The sequence below is a fragment of the Tiliqua scincoides genome, chromosome 2 (assembly GCF_035046505.1).
Source record: "Tiliqua scincoides isolate rTilSci1 chromosome 2, rTilSci1.hap2, whole genome shotgun sequence".
NCBI lineage: Eukaryota > Metazoa > Chordata > Lepidosauria > Squamata > Scincidae > Tiliqua > Tiliqua scincoides.
Window position 1 is genome coordinate 27,384,789 of NC_089822.1, and position 24,340 is coordinate 27,409,128.

The window sequence follows — 24,340 nt, forward strand, 5'->3', positions numbered from 1 at the left end:
ATTTCCATGTCATGATAAACTTTAATTAGTGAAAACAAGGAGATAAAGGAAGGAACCAGCAAGGAAAGGGTTTTGACCTTTTATGTTCTCAGTTCACACATTGTGAGACTTTGTCTAATTCTGATTGTGGAAGGTGACTGTATTCTTTCTAAATGTGTTGATGTTTCAGTATGCCTAATTCTGTGACCTTTTTTTGAATGCAAGGACTTTGTGAATCTAACTTACCATTGAACTCCAGGTGGTGGGTTTTCTAATCTCTTGGATGTTGGTCGTGTCTGTGAACAGGACTAAATGCTGCTGGACTGCCATTGATGTCAGTTACTTCTTATGGGTGGGTTTATTAAAAAACACAAACAGCGTCTGTGCTCTGTAACAGCAGCGCTTCAAACTAGACAAATTTCTTAAAGTTCTAATAATAATAATAATAATAATAATAATAATAATAATAATAATAACAACTTTATTTTTACCCCGCCTTTCTCCCCGAAGGACTCAAGGCGGCTTACAACATTAAAAACATAATTTAAAAACAAATAAAAACATATTAACACATCATAAAAAACAGCAGTCAGAATAAAAACTAGGTAAAAAGAGCATAGAGCAGCAGCAAGTCATAAAAGAATCAGGCCTGTAAAAATATTAAAAGATGTTAAAAAGATGTTAAAAGGCCGAGAACTCAGAAGGCTTGTTTAAACAGAAGGGTCTACACCATTGGTTTTCTAGAGCTATTATTTCCAGGTTGCCAAGCTATTCTAAGTTGCTTCTGAAAATAATTTTTTCACAGTAGACCCATTCTTTCCATCTTTGTTGGACCTCCAGGTTCTTCCAGACCAGGTCTTTCCCCAGAATGTTGAGGAGTGCCCTTTCCTGCTGAAGTACTTGTAACTTGAGTTGTCTGTTGATTAAAGGCCTAACCCAATGCTACCAGCACTGGTGGTCTGCTGGTGCTGAGTGTCGCATATGTGCCATAAAGCACACCTGCGACACTCACCACTGGATCGGCACTGGCTCAGTGCCCATTCTCTCTGAGTTAGCGCTGGCTGGAGGCCCATCGCATGCCACCCCAAGGTTGTCCCTGGCTTTGGGTGGCAGAGTGGTGAGTGGGGGGGAGGCATTCCGGGCAGGGGAAGGCAAGATGGGGGGAGGATGCTGGGTGGGAGGGGGTGGGATCCAGAACCTCACATCAGGCCTCCCGGTGTGTCACAGGGCTGCTTTAGTCTGTGTCAGGGGCAGTCTGATGCAGGGGCAACTGTTTTGGCACCGCTGCTCCTCTGGATGCCTGGCAGCTCAGGATTGGGTTGCCCATGAACTGGCCTGCAAAGCTTAGGAAGCTATAAGTCACAAGCACTTTGGGAGGAAACAGCACTCTTTGGCATTCTTAGGAGTTCTCTGGTGTGAAGGATGCAGCCCATAAAGTGTTTGCCATTTCCAGTGAACCCCCCATACTACTCATTTCCCCCCCATTCTACACAAAGACTAACTTGCTTGGAACTGTCAGGGAGGGGTGGCTGGCAGCAGCACAGCCTGTTGAGATAGGATACTCTTAAGCATGCTTTGGGAGTACTCGGGTCTGAACGATGTGGCCAGCAAGACCTCTTCTTTTTCCAGTCACTGGTCCTGTTGCTGTTTGCAGAACACCACCTTTGCAGAAGTAAGCCTGGTTTGGGGGGGGGGGGTGTAACTAGCAGGAATGGCCAGCAGTGAAGTGTCCCAGGCTTGTTTTTCAGTGCTCTATAGTTCTCAGATGACTTGAGCTTTTTCTCAACATTGTTTAAGAAAACCTAGACGTGAACTCATTAAGAGGTATAGTGGAGGGACTTGCCTATCACTAAATTTAGCTGAGCAGCCCAATTCCAGTGAGACCTACAACGCTGCTAATAGTGATAACAATTTTATTACACAAATTAATCCTCTTAATACTGTAGCAGCAATAGTACCCTACTGGCATTCATTCTAAAGATCACTTTTAGTGTTAAGCTAAAGTTGCGTGTCACGTTACTATTGACTTCTCTAGCCAAAGTCTTCCAGCTACTGGGAAGTCTTCTTCAAGTAAAAAAACAGTCCAAACCAATCCAATTATGGAATAACTGAAGAGTGACTTCTAGATTACAGTGAATATGAAACTAAGGGAAAATACTGCACTCATATAATCAGTAAGGAGTACATTATAAGTCAAGGCTGCCCAAACACCAGCCCAGATCTGGGGTTCAGCAAACCCATCTGCCCGGTGAGCAAACTTTACTGTTCTGCCCCCACGTGACTTGTTGTCTGGATAGACCTGGGCACCAGGACACTCTGGGCAGTCACATCTACCCTGTATGTCCTGTAGCACAGCGTTCTGGGATGCCAGTAAACGGACATGACTGCCCAGAGCGTCCTGGTGCCCAGGTCTACCCCGACAATGAGCTATGTAGGGAGGGAACAGAAAGCTGCTGTCCAGGTGGGGACTGCATTGCAGATGCACAGCAGTTGCAAGTTTGGGTACCGCTGCTATAAGTAATAAATTATGTTTATTCCCTGTGTCTTATACTACATAAGAACAGCCCCACTGGATCAGGCCATAGGCCCATCTAGTCCAGCTTCCTGTATCTCACAGCGGCCCACCAAATGCCCCAGGGAGCACAGCAGATAACAAGAGACCTCATCCTGGTGCCCTCCCTTGCATCTGGCATTCTGACATAACCCATTTCTAAAATCAGGAGGTTGCGCATACACATCATGGCTTGTAGCCCATAATGGATTTTTCCTCCAGAAACTTGTCCAATCCCCTTTTAAAGGCATCTAGGCTAGATGCCATCACCACATCCTGTGGCAAGGAGTTCCACAGACCGACCACACGCTGAGTAAAGAAATATTTTCTTTTGTCTGTCCTAACCCGCCCAACACTCAATTTTAGTGGATGTCCCCTGGTTCTGGTATTATGTGAGAGTGTAAAGAGCATCTCCCTATCCACTCTGTCCATTCCCTGCATACTTTTGTATGTCTCAATCATGTCCCCCCTCAGGCGTCTCTTTTCTAGGCTGAAGAGGCCCAAATGCCATAGCCTTTCCTCATAAGGAAGGTGCCCCAGCCCCGTAATCATCTTAGTTGCTCTCTTTTGCACCTTTTCCATTTCCACTATGTCTTTTTTGAGATGCGGCGACCAGAACTGGACACAATACTCCAGGTGTGGCCTTACCATAGATTTCTACAACGGCATTATAATACTAGCCGTTTTGTTCTCAATACCCTTCCTAATGATCCCAAGCATAGAATTGGCCTTCTTCACTGCCGCTGCACATTGGGTCGACACTTTCATCGACCTGTCCACCACCACCCCAAGATCTCTCTCCTGATCTGTCACAGACAGCTCAGAACCCATCAGCCTATATGTGAAGTTTTGATTTTTTGCCCCAATGTGCATGACTTTACACTTACTGACATTGAAGCGCATCTGCCATTTTGCTGCCCATTCTGCCAGTCTGGAGAGATCCTTCTGGAGCTCCTCACAATCACTTCTGGTCTTCACCACTCGGAAAAGTTTGGTGTCGTCTGCAAACTTAGCCACTTCACTGCTCAACCCTGTCTCCAGGTCATTTATGAAGAGGTTGAAAAGCACCGGTCCCAGGACAGATCCTTGGGGCACACCACTTTTCACCTCTCTCCATTGTGAAAATTGCCCATTGACACCCACTCTCTGCTTCCTGGCCTCCAACCAGTTCTCAGTCCACGAGAGGACCTGTCCTCTAATTCCCTGACTGTGGAGTTTTTTCAGTAGTCTTTGGTGAGGGACCGTGTCAAACGCCTTCTGAAAGTCCAGATATATAATGTCCACGGGTTCTCCTGCATCCACATGCCTGTTGACCTTTTCAAAAAATTCTATAAGGTTCGTGAGGCAAGACTTACCCTTACAGAAGCCATGCTGACTCTCCCTCAGCAAGGCCTGTTCGTCATATAAAAGCCTACCCCCTTATACTCTATGTTGGTATAATTTCCATGACTAAGTAGAGCTCACAGTAAAATTAATGTTTGGAATCTGTCATTGTTTTCCGATATCTTCCTTAACATATTTTTTAAAAAAATTAACAGTAGCATGTTACGGGTGCACAGGGATATCATTTGGACCTCAAGTCCAGTGGCTGTTTATAAACCTGTGAGCGAATGCTCTTTCGTTCCTAACTATTCCAAGAAAAGGCTGAGTCTTTTTCAAATATAAATAAGCAATGCCAGATGATTCATCATCTTTTTCTATAGTACATCTATAAAGGATGGTTTTGGCCTATTTTCTTAGGGAAGGAAAATATGGGCATGCTGCGTGCTTTGGTCTCCAGCCAGGCTGCCTTCTCTCTGATGGCACCAGAATGATGTCAGTAGCAGCTTTGGTAACCAACTTCACAAAACCGACTCTGGATCGCCCATCACTGCTGCGACATGGTGAAGTGAAAACTTACTTCCATGAATTTGGACATGTAATGCACCAGATATGTGCACAGGTTAGTAGTGGTTTATTCCACAAACAAAATGATAAAGTTTGGAGGCTGGATTATGTGAGAATTCCACGTTTAAAGAAGACAAGGGATCAAGAACAGCATGTTACTTTCCTCAGTTGGAGAATGTCTTATTTCCAAATAAATGGTTAATTGAACAGATCCTCATATTTGAGAATATTTTCATTCAAGCCTTTTAAAAGAAATCCTCACAATATCTAAGCCTTGATCCCATGAAAGTCAGTAGCAGACTTGCTAATCAGTGCTGGTAGAAACATGCTTTCACCTGGAGACTAAACTTCCTTTCTACCCTTAGTGATCCTGGCCATTAGGAATGAAGCCTGCCAGTTTCTGCACAGCCTGATTCTTCTTTATCTCTCTAGAGAAGGGCATGATGTTGGGAAATAGCTGTTCTAGAAATCCTATCTCTGTATATTTCTCACAATTATGTTGCATTATAAAATTAACATTTTTCTACAAATAATATATTTCACTAGAGATCTTCATTTTGTGCTCATGCTGTTTGTATTTACTCCCATCTTTTACAGACGGATTTTGCTAGGTTTAGTGGAACTAATGTGGAAACGGACTTTGTAGAGGTACCTTCACAAATGTTTGAAAATTGGGTATGGGAAAAAGAACCTCTACAACAAATGTCAAGACATTATAGAGATGGAAGCCAAGTCCCAGATGATCTTCTTGAAAAACTAGTTGCTTCTAGGCTAGCCAACACAGGTATTCCTTTTTTACTATTAGTATTGTTTGATGAGAATTCTTTATGTAATTAGAGTGGGGGGAAAAAGTAAGAGGGATGGATTATTAAAGGTATGCTTTTGGAAAAGCTCACAGCAGTTCAATACTTCAAAACATTAAACTTAGATATTTATATCTCACCTTCCCCCACACCACTGGAAGGCACCTAAAATGGCTTACAAGTTTGTTTGTTTTTTTAACATATTTGTAGAATACAAAAGTATTGGGAGGGGGATTCGCTCTGGTGGTTCCCCTTCATGGAAAAGGCTTCCTTGCGAGGAGAACAGTTCACCTTAAAAAAGGCACCAGCAGGTGGAGGTGGCAGTAGTGAGTCTTTGTCTTGCTGACTTTTCCTTCTTCTCTGTGTAGTCATTCTCATAAGGTAATTGGTGTTTCTCTGTCCAGGGAGGGGCAAGGCGATGGAATCTGCTGGCGCATCTCAGCTAAATCTAATAAGGTTAATGAACATCAAACTATAAACTGGACACTAGAGAATTCCTTTCTTTTTATTACTTAAAATAGAAGTAATAGAAGTAAACTTATTAAGCATTTAGTAATCTAATTTTTTCCTGTAATCTTTTCCAGATTGGACTTTGGACCACTTGCTCCCAATCTTTCTTAGCCCATTCTCCTTTTGTGGCTGTTTGTTAAAATAAATATTTTGATCCTCTCGTTTAACTAGGTCTTCTGACTCTTCGTCAGATTGTTTTGAGCAAAGTTGATCAGTCAGTTCATACTAAATCTTCTGCTGATCCAGCTGAGGAATATGCCAAGTACTGTGGCGAAATTTTGGGGGTGCCTGCAACTCCAGGTATGGACATGTTGAACTTGGATTTACTTTCATAAACTTCAGTAAACATGTATAGGAATATCCCTTCTAACACAGTAAAAAAAAAACACATTTTAAAATATTATTGAGAAACTTTATACATTGATTGAAACACTTAAATATCCTGCTTCCTTGGGCAGAAAGCCTGAATAGCCTGAGTTAGACGCACCTCTCAGAGTAGACTAAGGAGGAAGTTCTTATCTTTGTGCCTTCCCACCCCAGTGTTCTGCCAATCTCTGTTCAGGGCAGAGCATGGCCAGACAAGTGGGAAGTCGTAGCCCAACAGGCAGTGCACTGTCATGCTATCTCTGGTAATAACCAAAAGAAATGCTGTAAACTGTGTATGGCATGAGTGGTTGCCCTTCTTTCTTTGCATAGGTTTTGGCTTCACATAGAGTCCTGGCAGGTAGCAATCAATGGTGGCTGACTGCCCAGGGAAGAATTTGGCACGATCAGGAGACTTAAAGTTCTATACTGCATTTTATGTGCATAATCTTTATTTTACAGATTATATGCTATCTTTCCTGACAGTGTTACCACATGATGGCTTACGAAATGATTCATAAACAAAATCAGTGAGCCAAGGTAGTGTAGTGGTTTGGGAGGTGGACTTAGACCTGGAAGATCCAGGTTCAAATTCCCCCTCAGCCACAAAGCTTCCTGGGTGACCTTGGGCCAGTCACTTTATCTCAGCCCCACCTGCCTCACAGGATTGTTGTTAGGACAAATGGGGGGGAGAAACTGTATACACCGCCCTGAGCCCTTTGGAGGAAGAGTGGTATAAAAATGTGAAAAATAAACAACTTATTTCTTTTATCTGTACTGCCTTCTTCTAAGATGTTCTAAGCGTAGTAGTAGAGTTCTCAGACTATTTGAGACATAGATACTGGACACACATGTACTTAGTTTGTTTCAAAGTGTAACTACATCAGATGCTTTAGACCAGCGTTTTTCAATGTTTGTTCCCACTGTAGCACTTCACATGTTCCACCTTTTGAAAGTACCACTGGAAGTAATTGGCAATGATATCATCAGTTACATCCAGATTGGGAGGTCAAAGGCAAAACAACAAACACCTATAAGAACCTCAGAGCAGACAGGAGGGCTTTTTCAAGCTCACAAAAAGCATATGCTGGAGCTCTGCCCACTGAGCCAAGCCTCCTACTGCTGCTTGTTGCATTGTATTGCTGGTCTTGCTGCCAGGTGGAGAGGGTCTAGGGGTCCCACAAATACCTCTGGGCGCCACCTCAAGTGCCACAAGTGGTATGAATACTGCTGGTTGAGAAACACTGCCTTAGACGCCTTTCCTGTTTTACATTTTCTTGACATTTATTGGTATATCTCATGTTTCTTCTTTTAAGGTACAAACATGCCAGCTACTTTTGGACATTTAGTAGGTGGATATGATGCTCAGTATTATGGGTACCTGTGGAGTGAAGTCTTCTCTGTGGATATTTTTTATAATTGCTTCAAACAAGAAGGGATAATGAATCCAAAGGTAGGGAAAGTTGCTTTATGATACCTGCTGTAGCAGTAGTCAGTTACAGAATTTGAGGAAGTATTACCTTAGACTTTCCTTGACAGGGTATAATTGGCAAGTTTTGAATATACAACCATTTGTGTTAAATACATTGTAGTTATATAGATGTGTGTAAACAAACTCATTGTAGAAGGGAAATTTAACTATTTTTGTCAAGTCATTTGATTTTACTTAAGGCTTGATCGTATATTAAATTTATTATAAATTTGACACCTATGTAAACAATATTTGATTATCTGGGAAGTTACAGTGTTTACTCTTCTGTAAATGTTAAATAATACCATAGAACTGGAAATTGAAGCTGTGCTCCCCTTCCCTAAATACCCTAAATTAACACAAACTGTTTATCTGGTGATCTGATGTTTTCTTCCCAAATGATTTGGAAGTCCACTCTGAGGTAGATTCAGTTGTGTTTTATTCTTTTGTTCATTTGTGTTGTCTTGACAGTATATAATGCTGTTTGTATTCTGCTATGCTGCATGTGTTGGATTTCATGTGTAATCTAATTTATTTTTTAAAAACCAAACATTCATTATCATTCCAAAATTTGCCAATATTATCTGTAAAAGTACAGGAGGAGCCTATTTATCCGCGTTAGTTCTGTTCCGTGACTCGGCACGATTAACAAAAAAACACGTTGTGCTAAATTCCATAGAGTTACACAAATACCTGACACTTGGAACTGGAAGTTCCTTCCAGCCTAACACTTGGGGCTGGAAGGAAACTGAGGCAGCTGTTATCAATCCCCTCCCCTCTGTTCCGTACTCAGCCCTCCCCATTACCAGCTGCCCGGCTTCTTTCACATGGGATGCTGATCTTTTAAGAGTCCAGCCCTTAAACACAGGGCTGAGTGTTTCTACTCAGAAGTAAGCCCCATTGTAGTCAATGGGGCTTACTCCCAGGAAAATGTGGAGAGGATTGTAGGCTAAATCTCATGCTTTGCTTGGTGGGAAGGCTTGCTTGTGTGGGTGATTGCCTGCAAAATGAGGGGGGGTTGCTTGTGTCCGTGATTGCCTGCACCATCTCAAAGGGGGGGGGGATTTGGCAAACACTCCCTGGGTTTTTTAAAGCAATCCCCTCTATTGCTACTATACCTGCCCCTGTGTGAGTGAGTGTGTGTGAGTGTGAGAGAGAGAGAGAGAAAGAGAGAGAGAGAGAGAGAGCTCCACCTTGCTGCATGTGTTCTGGCTACAGAGATTTTCAGCCCCCCCTTTCCCTCTTCAGCCTCTTTGCTGGCTCAGGGGCTCCAGGAGTGTTACTGTTTCTTTGCAAGGGGAACCTCTTCCAGGGCTCCAGGGCTGTTTCCCTGCCTGGGCAAGGCAGAGCCTTTTTGCAGCATTTTGGGCTGCCTGGAAATGGATCAAGATGCCAGTGCAGGGCAAAGGAGGCAAAGGTGTGTGTGACTTTCGGTTCCCCCACCCCATTTGCATTGAGACAAATTGGAAGATAAAAAATCCGTGGATAAATAGGCTGTACCTGTATTCAGGTAATGGAGTGTGTCTGATGTGGCTACCTGTCTGGTACATGTCCCCTTATAGCCTTGCCAAATGATCCAGCTGGTCTAAGGCTGAAGTTCCATCAAGTATTGTCTTTTAACGGGTCCTTTTGTTCTGAATTATAAATAATTAAACCATACTGGGCAATACAGCTGGAGAAGTGGCATAGCCATTTTAATAACAATAACTTTTTTCTCTTGATAACTCACACCCAAACTGAAAAGCATTCAGTTATTGTATGGCATAACAAGGCTTTATTTATTTTCTCTAAATAACCTGTTCTTTCCTCTTGCTTGTTAATAAGCAAGCTGCTAGCAGATGTCAAATGTTCATTAGTGCTGAAGAGACAGAGATAAGAATTGAGGCACTGTCATGGGACAGTAATGGTTTTGGGTTCAGCTCTTAGTCTGTTACTCCAAAATTATTTGAGAGAGGCAAGATATAGGCCAGTTTGTGTTGCTTTATCCATTTGAGAACCCATAATAATAGCAATGTGCTTTATTGTGTCTAAAAAAAAGGTGCCATGCAGTAAAAAGACATAGAATCAAAAAGAATAACAACTAAAAACAGAACCTTGCCTGCAGGCTACAAACTAAATGAACAGTCACATAAGGAAGAGAAAAGGAGAACAGGTGGTAAGGGAAAACAATGGAAGAAGAGAGAGTACAAATTAAAATACCTTAGTTAATTTGAAAAGTCATGTGAAAATAGATAAGCCTTGAGGCACTTGTAAAACAGGGGGATGAGGAGGACTGAACCCAAGAATATCAGGGAGCAATGAATTCCATAGATAAGGTGCAGCCAGAGAAAACAGGAAAGGAAATAGGCATGAGGCAGCAGAGGTAATATTTGATCTAGCAAAAAGATTTATATCGGAAGAACAGGAGACTCCAAAAGTAGTATGCAGAAAAATGAAAGAGAAGTGATAACCAACAGCACAGAGTTAAAGCATTTGGAAGTACCTGGAGAAAGTTAGATTTTTTAAATTAACAAGACAAGGGAAACTAGTTCAAAGAGAAGAAACATGGTTGTATTCATGGGCAAGAAACATGAGACAACTTTTAGGGTAAAGAATATCATCAGTGAATTTAGATGAAATGAGATGAAGGAAGAGCAAGAAAAGGCAGTTACAGTAGTCTAACCTGCTTCTGCATGGGTACTTGTTTATGCCCAGTTCTACTCGTATGTAGCACAACTTGTTATAGGGGAAATATAGCTGTAGATGACCAGCACTGAGCTATAGGCAACAGTGTGAAAATTTTCCATGGGACTGGGCAAATGCCATGGAAAGCCAGGTTCTCTGTCACAACATGGAAACATCATTCCATGATGATGAAAGAACCTGTAGGCTAATGTAGAACTTGTAGACCTGAGGGGGAGAATGAATGGGGGGAAATACCTTTAGATCTGTGTTCTATAATGGCTTGCTTCATAGACACACACATCATAAAATTGAAAAAGTCCTTAAAGAGTCCATCAGGAGTCCTTAAAGACTATCAAATGTACTGCCACAGGAACTTTTGTGTATCAGAACCTACTTCATCAAGCACATGAAACATTTGTCTTCAGCTAGCAGATTTATAGTACATGAATATGGCCAGAACAGAATTGGAAGGAAGGAGGTGACAGATCACAAAATTCTGTCACACAAGAAAGAGAGGTGTGCCATTATTGTGCATACACAAATGCAAATGAGATCCAGTCAAAAGAGTAAAAGATCCTGTATCAGTGAGTGTATACTTTAGGTATTTATTATTTTCTGAATTTCAAGACAGTGCTATCCACATCTGTGACACTTTACAGTTAATAGGTGTGGATATGGATATAGCTGTATAAATCTGCTGAGGATAACATTTCAGGGATTAGAAGAGGTTAGTTCTAGCTCATTAAAGCTTGCACTATAATATATATTAAGGTTCCACAAGACTTTGGTTGCAGCAGGTTAATAATTATGGAATTTTTGGAATTTGGAATCATGAATAGAAATGCTGGGGCATGTGATATTCTAGTGTTGTCCAAGATGACTGGATACCATCTATATTGGGCCTAAAATGTGTTCTAGACAGTTAGAGATACAAACTTAGTCCTGTGTATACTTCACATAAAAAAGACACTATGGAAATACAAATATTACATAGAATGTCTGGCTTTTGTGTTCCCTTCATAAAAGGTTTGAGGAGGGCTCTGCACTCTTAGGTACACTAAAGCCAGGTTAACACGCTAGACTTTTTGTCACTACAGCATGTTTTTTTTAAACTTTCATTGTGGTAAAGAGAGTCACATGGTGCGTCTTCTGGAGCCTTCAACGTATTTCTCTAGTTGCAGCAACATTTGCGAGCCTCAAAAAGCTGGTTTGCTAGTTATGTAGTGACTGAGAGCCCAATCCTATCCAACTTTCCAGCTCCGTGTAGCCACAGTGCAACCCCAAGGTAAGGAAACACATGTTCCCATACCTTAAGAAGGTCCCAGTGACTGCCCCTCCACTGCACGATGCAGTACATGCCTCACTAGTACAACTGTATCAGCACTGAAAATTGGAATAGGATTGGGCCCTGAAGTTCCATGTCAGTCACTCTGTGGGGTGGTGGGGAGGAAGAATGGCTTGTAATAAAGCAAAAATAATCATTTCAGCTGTCTGTCAAGGCCACCTGCTGCTTCCACACTGCATGTGTTTTTTCTTGTATTGGGGATTTAGAAAGTTCACGTAGAACATAAAATGTTAACCTACCAATTTTATTTTTTTAGGCTGGAATGAAATACAGAAATCTTATCCTGAAGCCTGGAGGCTCATTAAATGGGATGGATATGCTCCAAAAATTTTTAGGTCGTAAGCCAAACCAAAAAGCTTTTTTACTGAGTAAAGGATTATATACTTAATAAAACTATAGACTCTTTGGGGAATCAGCCTTGAAATGCCTGTTGATTTTCTTGTCCTGAAAGGTAAAACAAAGAGTTTTTTCACCAAGAAGACCTAATCATTTTTCTAATGTTTTTAGTACTGGTTTTAAAAATTCATCGTTCTTCCCATAAATAAGATCCTCTCTGAATCACTTGTACTGTAATGAAGTTCTTGCTCTTTATTAGTGAATGATTTTGTGAGTTGTGATGAAATCATTAAGGGAAAAAAAACATTATTGCATTTTTTTTAAATCAGGTAGAAATGTTAGATAAACGTAACATAAGATTGAGCAATGTGTGGATTTTAACTTTGAACAACAATGTACTTTTTTCAATCTGTACTGCTGGCCCATCAAAATCCACTTTAGTACTCTTCCTTGTATGCAGATTCATACTGATTCTCTTGTCTACTCTGACATACTTGGTTACTTTGCTTGAAAGCACAGTGTTCACAGAAAAATAAACACCAGGGCCACAAAACCATTAAAAAGGCACTCCAAATGTTTCCGCTTCTGCTTCTTTAGTCTTTTGAGAGTGTTAGATCTGTGGTAGTAACCATAAGTGGAAATTGGGGGTGGGGAAATGGCAATTAATTGGGATATTTCATGTGCAACACAACTGCAGTTCCATCCCCTAACCTCAGATTCCTTGTATGCAGCTCTTATTGCTGTTTTATTATTCAGATAATAATCACTTACTTTTCCCATATGTCTTTACTGTGATGCATTCCATTACAATTAGTGTTGTACACTTCTTAAGAAAAATGAAGCCAGCCTGCCCATTGTTCTTTGTCGGTTTGCCAGGAGCTGACCTTAGCCAACCACCTTCAGTTTTCCTTGATCTTTGCAGTTCAGAAAAAAGCTCATAGTCACACTCCCATGCTTGTGCATAGAAAAGTAGGGAGACACCTTACAATCCTCCTGGATATGTTTGTGTAGCCAGGGAATTTGCATGGCTGAAAGTTTCCCTACATTTTTCATTTTGTATAGGATGGCTATAAAGGGACCTCAGATCTGGAAAGTGTGATCCTTGAATACTTCCTGTTTCTGTGAAAAAGTCTAATAATAAAGAGAACCTGAGCTGTGTGTGTGTATTTTCTTCAAAATTAAGCCTCTCCAGATTGCACATGTTTCTGAACAGCACACAATTCATCAAGAGAGTTTTCCTTTTTAAACCTGGTATCAAGATACTGCCACAGGAGGGGGACCTTTCTTTGAACAGAGAGACTTTGTTTAGGTGGACACTTGAATATTTTTGGGTGGGGGGGGAGCAGGGAGACATAAAATTGATTAGGTTAATATTCGGAGAATATTAACACCCTTCTTTCAAACAAAACAAACTGTTATGGATGCTCTGGGTGACTTGTTTGCTACTCAAGTGCAAATAAAGTAACTGGCAAATCATCAACAATATCCTTTAGGGCAGAGGTCCCAAATTGGGGCTTTGCAACACTCCAGCCAGTGAAGCCCTGTCTCTGCCCCCTTAAGGGGTGGGGTGATGGCAAAGACAGCAACACAATTTCATCACTGCTGGGACCAAAAGGGGTTTTTTGAGACTTACCTTAGCCAGCACTGGCTCCAGGGAGTGTGGGGATCCCCACAGACACCTCTGCAATGCTCCCCAAGTCTCCCAAATGCTTAAAAAATTGCACTTATGACCCACTTCCAGTCTTGCAATCACAAACTAGAAGTGAGTTGTAATCACTTTTCTTAGCATTTTTGGAGGGCTTCCCCTGGCCTCAGGATGCATTGAAACATCACTTCTGGTTTCCCAAGGGGAAACCGGAAGTCAGGTTTTTGTGCCTCCAGGCTTCATTCTGAAGCCCATGGGCGATGCATGCGGCCTATGCAGCCTTCAGAAAGCCCTCTGGAGGTGACCAGAGCACAGCTCCAAGTTGTCTTCAAAGGATTTAAAGGCGCCAAAACTGTGGATTTCGATATCCACAGTTTTCAGTTTCCGCAGGGGGTCTGAAAACAAATCCCTCATGGATCCAGAGTGCAAAAACTTTCTCCTAAGTCTTCACAAAGTGGTATGAGTTTACTGTTTTTGTGCAATGATTCGTTGCCATTTATACAATTAGGTATTCTTTTCATTATTTTTCATGGGTTTAAAAAAAAAAACCTGTTCTTTCAAACTGTCAGAAATTTGGACACTGGGTTCATCACCCATTTTTTCTTTTTCCTGTACCCAGCAATCACTCACTACAGCTTTAGATCAATAGATCACAATTTTTTTTTACTTGCCAACTTTCTGTTCATTATACTCTTTAGTATAAAAAGTAAAATGCAGCTGGTACTAACAACCTTTTCTTACATCTTAGATACAGGAGAGGTTCCTAAATTAGAAATGGGTACTGCAGGACAGCTAGATATTAGAACTTTACTGTGTAAAATTCTTTGCATCTTCGTAGTTCTCTTTCTCCCAGGAACAAAGGGATAAAGAATGTCTACTCTGATGTTTGAAACTTCAGGCACAATTCATTATTTAATCTCTATGGAAAAATCTCATACCTTCTGCCTGGAACATCTGATAAACATGAAAACCTAGGGCCAAGCTAGATGGCAGAGATGTAGTTAGCTCTGCAAATATATAAATGCATCTATGACAAAAAAATTTTGTAAATAGCACCCATGAGGGAAATTCAATGCAGATCATGGAATAATGGAGGATTATTTAATTTTCCTGATTACAATTCCCCCCCCCCCGCTGCTATTTGTAACTTGTGCATGTATGTTTTTTGACCAGAGCAGATAGCATTTTGTGGGGAATTGTTTTCATTGGGAAACTGGAGGGAAATGAGGATTCACCCTTGCTTTCCTCATGCCATGACCCAGTCTAGATAGAATCCCAACAACTGTTGTTGACAAGAAGTTTTTAAAGATACACATTTGTGCATCTCTCGTGTCTTTTATTTTGGCCCTTCATGTAAAAGCAAGCTATTCCACCAGAGATCATGATACCTTTTCCCATCAAAGTGGAAAGGAGGCCACCTGAGTACATACTACTCAATTGTTTCTAGTCATCAATACTCTTGCACGTGCAATTAAGTGTCACTCAGCATGCAACCATCAACCCCTATCCGAAAGAGGTTCATGAAATTGGTATATCTTATGCAGTAGATGAGTAAAAAGAAAAAAGGAGAAACTTTCTATAGAGAGAAGCTCTTCTACCAGCTGGTACATGATAAAGGAGCCTTTGTTGTTCAGTCATTCTTTGCTTATGAAAGAAGTGCATGATGTTATACTACAATGACTCTCATTCCCAAGGAGTGTTTTCATTCATTGCCACTCTGTGTGGACTTCCAGTGTATTTATGTACACTCAGTGTTATTCAAACTGTGAGGTGCGGCTCTTTAGGGCGGCGCCAGGAACTCAAAGGGGAGGCCCGGGATGTCCTCTCACAGCGATACACTCACACCCCTGGGCAGAATACAAGCCTGTCTTCTGCCCATCTGCGCTTTTTTTTTAAAGCAGAAGAAATGGGAGTTGCTCAGAGGCGAGAGTGGCTGCTGCCGCCCCACCCTCTTCTGAGCGTGCTCAACTTGCAGTCCTTAACCCTTGCTGATTCTTGTCTGCTTGGTTCCTAGTTCCCAGCCTGGGATCGCTTCTTATCAAAGTGAAATCTCTCTTTTCAACCCCCTCCCTCTTCCACTCCCCCCTTTCAATCTCCAGACCTTCCCACTTTCCTCCCCCTCCCCTTAAAGTTGTTTCCATGCAGGTGGCAAAGGGGGAGGGGAGAGACAAGCACACACTTTACTTGGCCAGGAGCAGGAAAAGGGTACTGTTTTGAAAGTGATTTATTAATCTTGTTTGACTGAAGAAGAGAGTCTGTATTTTTAAAGTGATGAATCTTGTTATTTGAAGGGAATACCTGTCAGCCATTGATGAAGTGATTGTCAGCCCAATCCTATCCACACTTTCCTGGGAGTAAGCTCCATTGACTCTAATGGGACTTACTTCTGAGTAGACATGCATAGGCTTGAGCTGTGCATCTCCTAGTACAGGAGACAAATCAGCTTCCTAACCAAACCCTTATCAGCCCTGATATATTTTCATGGTCTATTTTTGTTTTCCCCACCAGCTGCTGGAAAAATTTAATTTCATTAAATTAATAAAGGGTTCAATCCTATTCAAGGAGAATGGGAGAAATGACTAGTTGGACTGGGGTTCACAGGGGTGTGTATGTGTGTGTGTGTGTAATGTTGGTCAGACTGGTTGTTCACAGTTCATTTGATAAAACAATTCTATTGGTATGCTTACAAAGTTTAAAAAAATGAGTCCTCCTGGACCAGACAAAATGTAGTAGTAATAATAATAATAATAATAATTAATAACTTTATTTTTACCCCGCCTTTCTCCCCAAAGGGACTCAAGGCAGCTTACAACAGGTTAAAACAGATTAAAAACATAATTTAAAACAAATAAAAACATATTAACACATCTACCTACTCCAGCATCCTGTCTCCAACAGTGATCAGCAGCTGATCATTTATAAAGCATGTATATTGCTGTGTATTAATAATATATTTTTAAGATCTATATTTAACTAATGATATGATTAATATAATTAATATTAATATAGTAAATATATATTTAATATTATATTATAATAAATATAATATTATAGTATTATATTTGATATATTTAATATAGTTAATATTTCTGGCCACTTCCTGTTTAATGATGTCACTTCCAGCCCTCAGGAACATGATGGAGAGTCATGGCCAACAGCCACGGGAGTCAAGGGAGCCACTGGCTGGAAAAGTTTTGAGTACCACTGATGTGCATTCAGCATTGTGGTGTCTTTTGAATGTTTCTTCACTTTCCCAAACCATTTGTATGGTTTTACTCTGTTTCAAAGTAGCAATCTACACTGCACTGAGGTTGAAATTACAACATGCGATACGTCATTAGTCTTTCATACCTTGTAAGAGTTCATCCTTATAATAAAATTGTGTGATAATTGAAAAGTTGTGTGGAAAAGTGGTACAGTATATAAATATTCTTAATAATGATAATGGCATAGCTGTCATGCAGTTGTTATTGGAAATCCAAGCCTCTCGTTTCTCCTCAGAGAAATGGTGGTTTTCCAGCAGTCGAACACATCTACAGTGATAATGAATGCTGTCTAGTTTCAGTGTCACAATCATCTGTTGATTTTTATGTATGATATTGATTATAACTCTCCCAGTGTGCCCTTTTCCACCCCTTTGCTGGCATTTTCCTAATCTCTCTGTGTGTGTGCGTGTCTAAAAAAACAATATTTATTTGGTTCTGCTATACTCATATATCACAGCAAGGCTGGGCTGAAGCACCTGCTTCAAGTGGCAGGCTGGGGGGGAGATGGCAAACTGACAGGAATGACACTGTACCTGCCATCCCAGTTTGTTGCCTGCCCTACCACCCAGCCTCTTTCCTATCTTCTCCCACAATCTGTTTGGACAGCAAATGAGAAGAGGGAGAGATGACTTATCTCCTATTCCTCCAGTGACACTTCCAAGGAGCATGGTGACAAAGCTAGAAGAGGAAGTAGCCTTCACTGCAATCCTGCCCCTGATCTCACGAAATGGCCTGGCCTGTTTAGAGGAATCGAAGGTGAGGAGGAGGAGATGGCAGTGTCATGTATTATGGCCCATGTCAGGGGAAAAAAATTAATGATGGGTGGTGAAATTTGACACCACTCTGGGCACTGGCCTGGCTTGTGTCACAAAAAGAGATAGAGAAATGCCAGGGTGGGCATAAGCAGATAGAGGCTAGCTAGCTCATTTCTCAGTGTCTCCCACTAAGTTCTATAAACTACTAAACTGTAAATAGAAAGCTAGATATAACTATTTGATCAACTATGGGTAACTAAGTCCTATTACACAGGCCAACACACATTTTGCTTCCTTAAACCAATTTCTGGGTATATTTAGGGTGCTGATTCCAAAAATGGCATTTGTTTTGCCCTATCACGTCTAGTTTTGGAGACACAGCATAGCCTCTTTAGTGAATGGTTCAAGCAGCTTCCTCATGAAGAAGCTGCTTGAACCATTCACTAATGAGGCTATACTGTATCTCCAAAACTAGACGTGATAGGGCAAAACAAATGCCATTTTTGGAATCAGCACCCCAAATTCAAATCAAACCACCATAAAGTTTGGGAAAAACTTTTCCGGTCTTCAATTTTGTAGGCCTGTGTTATTGAACTGTTATTGGAAAAGGGGAAACATGAACCTCATCCAGATACTATTGTCAAGGGTAGCAGACAGGCTTAGCCTCCATTCCATTGCTGTTCTTAAGTTTTCCTCTTTACCTTTTCCCATATAAATGAATGGCTAGCAACACTTCAAAGCCATACATCACTGCATTTTGGCAGCCTCTCTTTTGACATGTAGACACCATGCTAATTTTCCAATACTAGGCCTCTTATTAGCACATCCATGCTAAGCAAGCATCATAGTTGGTTGCTTTTTTCCAAAACAACAGAGTGGCTGTGTGAGGCTAGCTACAGAAAAGTTCCTTTCACAGGTTCAGGGACCTTTGAGGATACAATGCATTATTCTATGCTCCATGCTCAATGTTTCCACTGGAATAATGAGATGTACTAGTTCTCAAATTTGGCTGGATTGTTCCCAATATCTTTAGGAGAGTAATGGAATAAATTCATTTGCAGTAAGTAACCATTTCCAGCTCCCATGATGTGAAGGAGAAAGTGACATTATGACTCTTGTCTTCAGTCTAGTCCATCTTTCAGTGCTTGAATTACCAGGACACAGAAGAGCCAAGTTACACAAAGCACATATACAGTATATATTGCAAAATAAGAGCAAGAGAAGCAACTGGTCATGGCCATTTGACCAGGGAGACAGGAAAAGAAGCTAATCAAATACCTAGTCAAAGTAAGAGAGAGCAACTCTTAAGCCTTTAAACTAAGAACTATGTACATAATAGTTCCCCATACTGTTGAAGATACACACACGCAGTATACAGGTCTGGCTCATGTGCAATCCCTCTTCCAACAGCCCCTCCCTTAGTTACCTTTTTAGAAGGAGGGGCCATATTTGGCTAAAATGGGGAGAGCAGAATTGGAAGTTGGGACTTGTGAATTTTATTGAGCGTCCCTTTTATTCCTCGATAATTTGAGCATTTCCATATTCCCCAGTTTTTCATATTTATCATTTTTTTAAAATTAAAAAGATCTTTTTGAAAATTAAATGTACAAAAAAAAGTCAAAAGGGTCAACATTACAGCTCTTTCACTTGTGATCTCTGCCTCTCTCACACACATTCCCATCTGGTCCCCTGCTATTCTACAAAGAAACAAGAATCTTGTTCCGAGTCCTTAGCCAAGAGCCATCTGCTTTCATGAGATCACTGTCTGGCATTTCCCTAGGAACATTCATGTGGCAGTGGAGCCTGATACTGTTCTACAATGCAAGGCTGCTTGTATGTTCAGATTAATGCTTGTATCTTCAAAATGTCCGACAATAACATCTTGATTACTACACTGTTGCAGTTTTACTGATAAGAGTCTGGTGGTTTGTTTGTTTTTGTTTGTTTTTTTGCATATCTGACCAGATTACCTAGACAGCATTAAGCTGGTGGGGCAAATGATCAATTTAAGACTGTGCTGAAATGGGCTATGTTATATTAAAACCATTTTAGGTAAGAAAAGAGATGTGAACATAAGGCTGAAGGATTGCTAACCATTTTTCTTCCCAGTGCTTAGGAAGCATAAAGCATCACCTGCAATTATGTCACCCTCTTCCTTTAACAATTTGGGTAATATGGACAATTTCCAAATTGTCCTGGTGAAGTATGACAAATGCTGGTAAATGATGTAAATATGAGAGCATAGGCAGACCTGAAACCACAGGAGGGGGAAGCCGGGTCCTCCTTAGTGTCCCTTTCTAGGGCTAGGTTTGCAGTGGTTCTCCTGAAAGTGGGGGTCGCAGAGTAATTGCAGGGAGGGGGTTTCATGGTCACTGCTTTCTCCTCTAAAGGACACATTAATAGTATGAATGGACCTGTTTGATGATGATGATGATGATGATTTTTTAAAAACGTAAATAGCAGCTAGGTTGAACCCCTATCAAATTTGGAGGATGGGGAATTAATTTTTTGCCCATTTGGTGGTCCTGATCTGATCAAGATCCCCTTTGGCTATTTGTCCTAGGAGGGAAGCCCTCTTGGTGCCAATAACAGCTTTCTTCCCAAGGCAAATAAGAGGATGTGCAAGGGGTCCTGATCTGGATCAGGACTGCAGTGGAGGCAAAGGGTTAAAGCTTTTGTGTGTGTGGCCCCTGCCCCCGCACACAAAATATAGACCTGATTGAGGCACTATTTAGCTATTTATATTTAAATAAACATGCAGGCCCCTATCATACAATTAATGTATAGTTCCTTTGGCCCTGAAATACTTCAAGTAAAAGTAGTCTCTGTGGTTTTGTCTGATGGTCATTTCTGCAGTATAAATATGCAGATTTCCTATCTTTCAGATATGCCTGGAGGAGAGAAATTATACTCCCAAAGGAGCCTTCAGTTTTACAGGCTTGTGATGATTTTAAACACTTTTGAAATCATATTAAGTTGGTGCTGGCTTTAGAATTATTATTGCAGATAAAACACATGTTAGGAAAATGTCTCATTTTTCAGTTATGTCCTCATGATGCCTAAAGCTATTTAGTTGCAAGTATGCAACCATATTGCTCATGATAGGTAAGATCTACAGTGTTCCATTCAAAGGCTCACACCTTCATCAGGTATCACGGTATTGTTTTGTCAGTAAGGTCTGTGTTGAGCCAAAGTCTATTATGTAGATGACTGGGCAAGTTGTTCTATTTGGTTTGCTCTTTAAGCTGCCACTCCCCTACGTTCATGGGGATCTAGTCATTTTCTCACCCCACTAAAGGAAGAGGATTACAGCACCTGTTGGATAGGAACAACTGAACAGTTCATTCATGTTTTCATTCAAGTCATTAAAGGTGAATTGTGTAAGAAGGTGTTTGCAGAGGGAAACATACTGTTTGTGCCATTTTGTTGGACATGCGGTGAAAAGTGAGACATGACACACATCACATCATTGGGGGAGTTATTGCCTGTGAACCAGGAGGAAAGCTTTTTGGTCAGCAATAAGGTAGATTGTGTCAAAGGCTTATCAGCCAGTTTGTGGATTTATTGTGAGAGAGCCTACTAGACTGGAGGCTTATCCTTGATTTTCAGTCAATTTGCCTGTAGCATATGGCTTTGTCAGTAATTAAATAATTGCAAGACTTCAGGCTAGAATTTCTTATATAGTTCTTCCTTATTTCCTGGAATAAACTCATTTAATTAGCAAGAACACACTCTCAGAAAGCATGTTTCCTTTGGCAGGTTATTATTCCTCTCAAGGCCTGCAATTCACTTAAAGAGGTAGAGAGCAGATGGGGTTTTTAAAAGTCACTCTTCATTAAAATTATAGTGGGGGTCGAACTGCAACAGTGTTATGTTACATCCATAAGGATATTGTAAGTGTTTGTAAACACACCAAGGGGTAAGCTTCATTGAACAAAATGAGACTTGTTTCTGAGTAAACATGTATAGGATTGTGCTGTACCACAAGATACCACTTTTGGGGTGCGTCTTTAGGGTTGGCCATCTTCGCTATAGTGCTACACTTGCAGAGGTCAAGAGAAATCTAGCTACTCTGGCTGTTTATGACAAAACTTCACTGACTAAAATGGCAATGGAGTGTACTCTTCAGTTCAGTTCATGACTTACACACTTTGCAATAAATGAAGCTCTGTTTGGAACTCTTGAAGTCATTATGATGCTACCTCTAATTTGTTTCATCGTGTGATAAATACACTTTACATAAAGTTTGTGCACTTTTGGTGTGCACTGTTGGTATTTTTTCCTCAAGTGATGTATGCAGAAGGATTGGAAATTGTCTCCCTTCTGTTGTTCATTTGTCCCAGATGCAAGATATATCTTGAGCCTGCCTCCTAGCTCCAGAGTGAGTGAGTGACAGCCCAATCCTAACCAGCTTTCCATCACAAATGCAGCAATGCCAGAAGGGCACACAATACATTCTATGTGCAAGGGGTGTGTGTGTGTGGTCACATAGGCCTCCTCCAGGTAAGAAAAAAAGACCACTGTATCCTCTCAATGCAGTGGGAGGCTCCGGTATACCATGCAAGGGAGAAAAGGAAGCACTATTGCTACAAAAAGTGTCTTCACCTCATGTCTTTGTCCAAAAATCAGAGAGAAAGAGGATCACCTGGGCGCCAGGATCACCTGGCGCCAGTATGCCCAGGGGTCCTAAAGACTTGCTACTGGGACTGCACTGGGGGAGGGGTATCTGTGAATTTTTATTTATTTCCAGTATTTTTATCCCAGCTTTCTCCCTGAAGGGACCTAAAGCAGTATTTTGGAAATATCAATAAACTTTACTGGAGAAGAAAATGCTATAATCTCTGGCTGAACTATAAACACAGAATAATGAGAGTAGAAAATTTATTGTGAGATACATTCAGTGGGTTCAACCCAGTATTAGCGTGCCCCAGTATCTATTCTCTAATAATGACTGATCTGATAACAGCACAGTTCTCTAGGTCATAGTATTGGAGGATGGTCATAGTCCATAGTCAATGTACATCAATAAAATACTTGATTCATTTCCCGCTTAAGTCTTCAAACTATTGAGAAGGTAGAAACACTAAGGGCATAATCCTAACCCCTTATGTCAGTGCTTTCCAGCACTGACATAAGGGCAATGCAGCTCTGAGGTAAGGGAACAAACATTCCCTCACTTTGAGGAGGCCTCTGTGAGTGACACCCAACTGCAGGATGTAGCACATGCCCCATTAGCACCACTATGCCAGTGCTGGAAAGGATTGTGGCTGAAGGCTACAATCCTATCCACACTTTCCAGGGAACAAGCCCCATTGATTATATTGGGACTTACTTCTGAGTAGACATGGTTAGGATTGGGCTCAAAACCTCTTATGATTTGTTCTAGCCTTCTAAAACCTCTGCTGCACATATGTTAGAGAACATTATTGGTGTTACATACCTCTCCACTATGATTAAATAATACTGGTCAGTGAAGGCCTAATGAGACATGATGGTGATAATTGTGTTTTGTCATGGATCTGCCACAACTCCATGTAGAGTGAAGAAGCTGAAGGGCAACCCCCCTCCCACATGCCTAGCCTTCCTATGGTTTGACTCTTTAAACATTTTGCTATGAGCAATACCACAGGTGGTAGAAAAACTTGCAGAGAGACTGTCAAGATCTGTCAGAGAGACTGTCAAGACTGTTATGTTTTTATCTGCTTTTAAATTATGTTTTTAACTTGTTTTAACTTTGTTTGTAAGCCACCTTGAGTCCCTTCGGGGAGAAAGGCGGGGTGAAAATAAAGTATAATAATAATAATAATAAAGATAAGAACATAAGAACATAAGAACAGCCCCACTGGATCAGGCCATAGGCCCATCTAGTCCAGCTTCCTGTATCTCACAGCGGCCCACCAAATGCCCCAGGGAGCACACCAGATAACAAGAGACCTCATCCTGGTGCCCTCCCTTGCATCTGGCATTCTGACATAACCCATTTCTAAAATCAGGAGGTTGCGCATACACATCATGGCTTGTAACCCATAATGGATTTTTCCTCCAGAAACTTGTCCAATCCCCTTTTAAAGGCGTCTAGGCTAGAGGCCATCACCACATCCTGTGGCAAGGAGTTCCACAGACTGACCACACGCTGAGTAAAGAAATATTTTCTTTTGTCTGTCCTAACCCGCCCAACACTCAATTTTAGTGGATGTCCCCTGGTTCTGGTATTATGTGAGAGTGTAAAGAGCATCTCCCTATCCACTCTGTCTCTCCCCTGCATAATTTTGTATGTCTCAATCATGTCCCCCCTCAAGCATCTCTTTTCTAGGCTGAAGAGGCCCAAATGCCCGTAGCCTTTCTTCATAAGGAAGGTGCCCCAGCCCCGTAATCATCTTAGTCGCTCTCTTTAAGTAAGGTAAAGGTCAGATAAGTAAGTTTACTCATCTTAAGTAAGATAAGTAAAGGTCACATGGAGGTTCAGCTCCTTTCACCTGTATATCCCTTTTGCTCTGCAAACTTTACACTTGCACACATACACCTGTTATTCTCTCAGCGATTCGGGCAGATCTGTGTTTAAAGGAAAGATTTCCTGCTGGGACACCTAGTTTGGCCCCAAGAGTACATTACTATTGAAGAGTAAACAATGTTGTGACAGTTTAATAAAATGCACCAAAAATAACAACAAACCCAACCCAAGTAAACATTTTCCAATATTTCATTTTAAGATAAAGAGTTCAACAGACTTTCCTTTCTATGATTCGAAACAAAACTCTGTTCCTC

General features: G+C 41.1%; 1 protein-coding gene across 2 annotated transcripts in view; it reads left to right on the plus strand.

Moving 5' to 3' along the window:
- The window catches only part of NLN (neurolysin), a 58,652-nt gene extending 45,592 nt beyond the window's left edge, over positions 1-13,060 (plus strand). For both annotated transcript variants that reach the window (XM_066613429.1, XM_066613428.1), the window contains exons 9-13: positions 4,271-4,472; positions 5,015-5,201; positions 5,902-6,030; positions 7,410-7,546; positions 11,830-13,060. In XM_066613429.1, the coding sequence (XP_066469526.1) occupies positions 4,271-4,472; positions 5,015-5,201; positions 5,902-6,030; positions 7,410-7,546; positions 11,830-11,961 (787 nt within the window). In that variant the 3' untranslated portion in view covers positions 11,962-13,060. The remainder of the gene's footprint in view (positions 1-4,270; positions 4,473-5,014; positions 5,202-5,901; positions 6,031-7,409; positions 7,547-11,829) is intronic.
- Positions 13,061-24,340: the final 11,280 nt, after the last annotated feature.